Source organism: Melitaea cinxia, chromosome 3 (genome assembly GCF_905220565.1).
Source record: "Melitaea cinxia chromosome 3, ilMelCinx1.1, whole genome shotgun sequence".
In the NCBI taxonomy this organism is placed as follows: Eukaryota; Metazoa; Arthropoda; class Insecta; order Lepidoptera; family Nymphalidae; genus Melitaea; species Melitaea cinxia.
The window spans coordinates 15,872,363-15,878,148 of record NC_059396.1 but is presented as its reverse complement, the minus strand read 5'-3'; the positions used below and the strand labels follow the sequence as shown (position 1 = coordinate 15,878,148).

Sequence of the window (5,786 nt, the reverse complement as noted above, 5' to 3'; positions counted from 1 at the left end):
TCGATACTAATTTATTATGTTATTAGATTTAAAATTAAAAAGGCAAGTTAGTTCGGAACAACTCGACGCATTGGTGCAGTTTCTAAAGGAATACCCGGAGCTAGCGAAGGGTTTGACCAGAGGTCGGCGCGGAAAACTGAACACGTTTAAGTTATGGAATTTGTGCGCTAAAAAACTTAACGTGCTTAAAGATGGCGCTACAAAAGATGGAAAGATGTGGTCAAAGGTAAATCATTTAATACATGTTCAATGAAAATATATTATAAAATTTAAAACAAAAATAATATTATTAAAAAGTCAAACTTAATTGTAAATTTGTAACATGTAAACAGTACTTTGAGTAACTGTTTATCTGATTGTTAGAACAAAAAACTGAAGTTTGAGTAAGATTAAATTATAATAGGTATATAATACTTAAAGTAAAGAAGATAAAGAGTTGGAGCAGGAGCAATAATCATCTAAAAAAATAACGGAAAAAATTTATAATTAATTTTACAAAAATAAGAATCTAGGCTTTCAAAAACTAAAAGAATATTCTTTTCAGTATTGGTGTGATTTGAAGTATAGAGTGCGTCGAAGAGCTCTGGAGCTAAGAGCAGCCGAACAAAGCAACACTCTTCCAGAAAACACTACACCCTTAACAGCATTAGAAGAAGAAATTCTAAGCATAATCGGACAGGGTGCTTTAGACAGCATTATCATAAGAACGGACCCTTTAGCAGATGCAGTAGGTATTGCCTTAGTAATGTATTTAAGGAAATTTTTCTTTTAATTTATTTATTTCAGTTTATTACAAAATATATTGAGGAAATTCGAACTGAGAGCCGTTTTGTCCTGTTAATACTTTAATAAATTTGTATTGAAATACTAATAAAATAGAGTTAAATGTTATACTACAACTGTATCAATATGTTGCTTAATAATGGTATCCTATTTTTTCAGGATATGAATAATATTGAGAATAATGTTGAAAAAAATTCTGAAGCTATATATTCAGGTATATATTATCGCTTATTGTTAATAATTAGTATTTTGTGTCTTAAGATCCCTATAAAAATATAATTGGAATCCCTTCTTTTTGATGTCTTCTTTCTCTGATTTGTGCTTTATTTTTTTGCTTTTAATTTCTACATCATTAAAAATCGAAATAGAAAGAACAAAGCAAGCCACAAGGGCAAAATTTACCTTTTCAGAGGGTAGACTCATACACTTTTTGTCAGTAATTTACTCTTATGTAAATCAAATATAATTACTGACAAATTATTTATAATAGCTCGATTTTTGCTCTAGAGGCCCGTAGCACACATTTGCAATAATGCCTACGTAAAAAATATAATCATACAAAATTTTCATACAAAATTGATACTTGGTACCCATTACCCATTGGTGCAGTTTGTAGTGGCCCTGCTCTCTGTTCCACGGCTTGCAGGTTCGATATACGCCTGAGTCTGGGTGTAATATTTGTATTTATAATTTCAATGTATATTTATCGAAAAAATTGGTTGTCTGTAAAGTTGATTTAGGGACGATATTTTAACGTAACAACGTCATAACAAAACATCGAGTGGAAGAGAGATAGATGCGGCGCAAGCGTACAATGAGCGTAACGCTACAGTGAGTCGTCCTTTTTTGTGCGTTCGCTGGTGTTCATCGATTTATTAGACATTGTAACGTCAAAAAAAAGTTATAACAGTCGGCTGTTTCATATAACACAGGCATTAAGTTGCGTTATAAGATATTTATTTATTTATTAACGCGACGTGGTGTGAGGGGCCAAATTGATTTCATCGCGGTCACGCAACGTCACGTCATGTATGGCAAAAATTTTGTAAGGGGACATAATATTTAAGTTTACAATCGAGTTTGAAAATATATAGTAACAATATAAAGTCTTTACTATAATTAAAATATTTCAGAAACACAGACAAAGATAAAGGCTGGTAAGAAAAGATGTAACATTTCAACTGAAATTGATGATGTGGACAGCCAAGGGGTGAGCTCTTGTGACAAGAAACCTAAACTTACTTATGAGGATGATCCAGGTTCACTTTAATTTTAATATATTTATATAGAGTTACTTCTATCCCTAATAACTACTACTCCGGTGTAGTGGTGCGTGAGCCACCTCCGCGCCTAAACATGACGATGTTTGGTTTGATTTGTGGTTTCCGAGTTCGATTCCCACTCGGGATGGATATTTGTATCTGTACAAATATTTCTTTCCGGTTTCATTGTCGGTCCTTGTGGGTCTCCCCGCCGTACCCCGGAGAGTGGTCCCGGCTGTTATCATAATAATATACATCTGATAGCGATCGTTACTTGTAGTAGGAAATATATTAGTCAACCCGCAGTGGAGAGGTGGTTTAAGTTCCGATTCTTCTCCAACACAGAGAAAGAGTAATCGTGACATAGTGACCGTAACTAATAACAAATAAAATAAACTATAAATGGAAAGACATTACATTACATAAAATAATAATTACATTAATATATAATAATAATTACATTACATAAAATATTTCACTTCAAACCGATCACGTATCCTTAAGTTTTGAATTTTTTGATATTCTTCTTATTTAGCTCTTGTACAAAGTCCTACTTTATGATTAGACTATGTAGCTCAATGATGTGAGTAAATATTTTAGAATACTAAAAACATTCTTAAAGTTATTTTAAGAGAATATTTTTAACGGTTTTTTTTTTAATTTCATCGCAATAAGAAAAACTTCTTTGTAATGAAATGGAATTTTTTTTTTAAACAACTCCAAATAATAGTGTTTGCTCGCAGACGAAAAAAAAAACCGACTTCAATTACATCAACAAGTAATACAACGTACGTCCAACGTAGACAAAATAATAGTCAAGTAAATACTCGTTATCTAAGATGACTTAAAAACTGCTTATCAGATCTCGATCAAATTTAAATCGGACCACAAGACAAGCGCCAGTTTTCGATTAAAATAATAATCATCAAAATCTGTTCATCCAGTGAAAAGTTTTGCGATATAATACAACGTAGATCGACGAAAAAATATCCAAGTAAATACGCATTATTAGATATAATTTGAAAATTACTTGTCAGATTTCAATTAAATTTAAATGGGACCACATGACATGCACCACTTTTCGATTAAAAACGAATTATCAAAATCGGTCCATCCAGTCAAAAGTTCTGGGATAATATACATAAAAAAAGAAAAAATTATACAATCGAATTGAGAACCTCCTCCTGTTTTGGAAGTCGGTTAAAAAAGAGGAGGCTCAATTACTGCTTTTTTTGTTTCATACTCGTAACTATACTGGTCGGACTGATTTTGATGATTATTTTTTTTTTTCTTATTACTATGTTATGTGGTCCTATTTTAATTTAACATAGATAAAAATATAAAATGACACTACATGACAAGCACTAGCCGAAGATATGAGATGACTATCTCCAATCGTATTTAAGACTGTGTTACTTTTCAATGTCAATTGAAGTCGTATTTTTTTTCGTTTGCGAACAAACAATTCTTTAAGATACCTATTTTAACAATTATTTAAGACAAAGGGTTATATTTCAGGACGCGATGAAGCAACGGAGTTTCTCTGTTTGGAAAGAGAAAAATTAGAATATATTAAGAAATCATCAGAATCCTTAGAATTAATTGCACCAGCAATAACGAGGCTAGTTGATGTCATGAGTCATATAAGAGATGTATTAATTAATAATAGAATAAATATGTAGCCACTATTTTTATATGTAAAGATAAAAAATATAAAAATAAAACCTTCGGATTCAGAGCCTGGTCTACCGCATGACAGTAGGGATACAGTGGTAACTGTACTATCGAGGATTTATGTATCGTAACTTGAAATCAAGCATCTAGATTAGATTTATTCCGTTGAAAGCTTTGAAAAAAACTGACTAGCATACTATCTACACCGCTACTAGTTTAGAAGAAAAAAAAGATTAAGAGGTTGGAGAATTTTTATCAAAAATATAAAATAAAAACAAACAGTATTTATTCTTTGTTTTATTTTTCCATTCCATTTGATTTTTTCTGTAAAAAATGTTGGTTTTAAATTGCTAACTAACCCATAACATTTTATAAAACTTTTAAATAAAAGTAAGAAAATATATATATTTATAATAAAACTTTACAATTCTTTAAGTGATGAGTTACATTATTAACCGACTTCCAAAAAAGGAGGAGGTTCTCAATTCGACTGTATTTTTTTTTATGTATGTTACATCAGAACTTTTGACCGGGTAGACCGATTTCGACAAATTTTGTTTTAATCGAAAGGTGGTGTGTGCCAATTGGTCCCATTTAAGTTTATTTGAGATCTAACAACTACTTTTCGAGTTATATCTAATAATGCGTTTTTACTCGACGCTTTTTTCGTCGACCTACGTTGTATTATACCGCATAACTTTCTACTGGATGTACCGATTTTGATAATTCTTTTTTTTTTTTTTTTTTTTTTTTTTTTTACCGTCATAAGGAAACCAGGATCTGATGATGGGATCCTAGAGAAATCGAGGGAAACTCTCGAAAATCCGTAATAACTTTTTACTGGGTGTACTGATTTTGATAATTTTTAATTTAATCGAAAGCTGATGTTTATCATGTGGTGACATATAAATTTTATCGAGATCTGATAATTACTTTTTGAGTAATCTTTGATAACGCGTAGTTGCTTGACTATTTTTTCGTCAATCTACGTTGTATTACTTGTCGATGTAATTGAAGTCGGTTTTTTTTTTCGTTTGCGAGCAAACACAATTATGTCATTGCACTTCAGCCTATCGCAATCCACTGCTAGACTTTGGCCTCCCAAAGTTCGAGCTAAATATCGCCGTTTTCCGCTATCTTCATACACTTACACACTTCAGCATATCGCAGTCCACTGCTGGACATAGACCTCCCCAAGTTTGCGTCAAAAATGACATGAACTCATGTGTTTTTTCCATAGTCACCACGCTGGGCAGGCGGGTTGGTGACTGCAGGGCTGGCTTTGTCGCACCGAAGACGCTGTTGCACTGTGCATTTGAAAGCCAGCAGTTTGTGGTTATCCCGTGACCCGCCATCGGTCGGCTTCACCAGTTCCAAGACGATAATGAAACTGTTATCCCTTAGTCACCTCTTACGACAACCACGGAAAGAGAGGGTGTGGCAATATCCTAAACTGCCGTAGTCACACAGCAAGCCATCCTCATCCAGGCAATATCAGCAATCTAATCGTCGGTCCATCGAACCGGAGGGCGTCCCACACTGTTTGTGCCAACACGTGTTCCCCATTCAGTTACGTCTACTCCAGCGGCCATCGGTCCTGCTACATAGGTGACCAGCCCACTGCCACTTCAAGTTGTTTATTTTACAGGCTATGTCGGTTACTTTCGTTCTCTCGCGGATAGTCTCATTTCTGATCACATCTCTGAGAGAGGCACCTCAATCATAGCCCGTTCCATTGCACGTTGGACGACTCTGAACTTGTGAACTAGTCCTTTCGTCGGTGTCCACGTCTCGGCACCGTATGTGAAAACAGGCTGGACGAATTGTTCAAAGACTGGTTTTCTAGCATTGCGGAATCTTCGAAAGTGAATACTCGATTTTGCTATTACAGTGCTTAGAATTTTGAAAAGGTAGTTACTAAATTATTGGAATCTTTCTTAATATCCTCAATCGCTTCTATAGGTAAGGTTTTTTTTCTGTTACACTGTCACGTTCTTCATCATCATCATCATAATTCCAGCCTATTGCAGTCCACTGCTGAACATAGGCCTCCACAAGTTCGCGCCA

At 34.0% G+C, this 5,786-nt stretch overlaps 1 protein-coding gene across 2 annotated transcripts; it reads left to right on the top strand.

Moving 5' to 3' along the window:
* LOC123669229 lies at positions 1 to 4,007 on the top strand. 2 transcript variants are annotated; one of them, XM_045602854.1, is made up of 5 exons: positions 1 to 226; positions 545 to 727; positions 943 to 997; positions 1,917 to 2,042; positions 3,564 to 4,007. In XM_045602854.1, exons 1-5 carry the CDS (start codon positions 17 to 19, stop codon positions 3,725 to 3,727), a joined length of 738 nt encoding a protein of 245 aa, XP_045458810.1. In that variant the 5' UTR covers positions 1 to 16; the 3' UTR covers positions 3,728 to 4,007. The 2 variants fall into 2 exon arrangements, 1 of the variants encoding a protein (XP_045458810.1); XR_006745713.1 differs by lacking the exons at positions 1 to 226; positions 545 to 727; positions 943 to 997; positions 3,564 to 4,007 and adding an exon at positions 1,736 to 1,828 and having other exon boundaries at positions 1,917 to 2,003.
* The last annotated feature ends 1,779 nt before the right edge of the window (positions 4,008 to 5,786 follow it).

Excerpts from the sequence above, each read along its gene's own strand:
- LOC123669229 (XM_045602854.1), top strand. The coding sequence starts at position 17 with ATGTTATTAGATTTAAAATTAAAAAGGCAAGTTAGTTCGGAACAACTC. Across the intron at positions 227-544 it reads ATGGAAAGATGTGGTCAAAG|TATTGGTGTGATTTGAAGTA; the intron begins GTAAATCATTTA and ends TATTCTTTTCAG. Across the intron at positions 998-1,916 it reads TTCTGAAGCTATATATTCAG|AAACACAGACAAAGATAAAG; the intron begins GTATATATTATC and ends AAAATATTTCAG.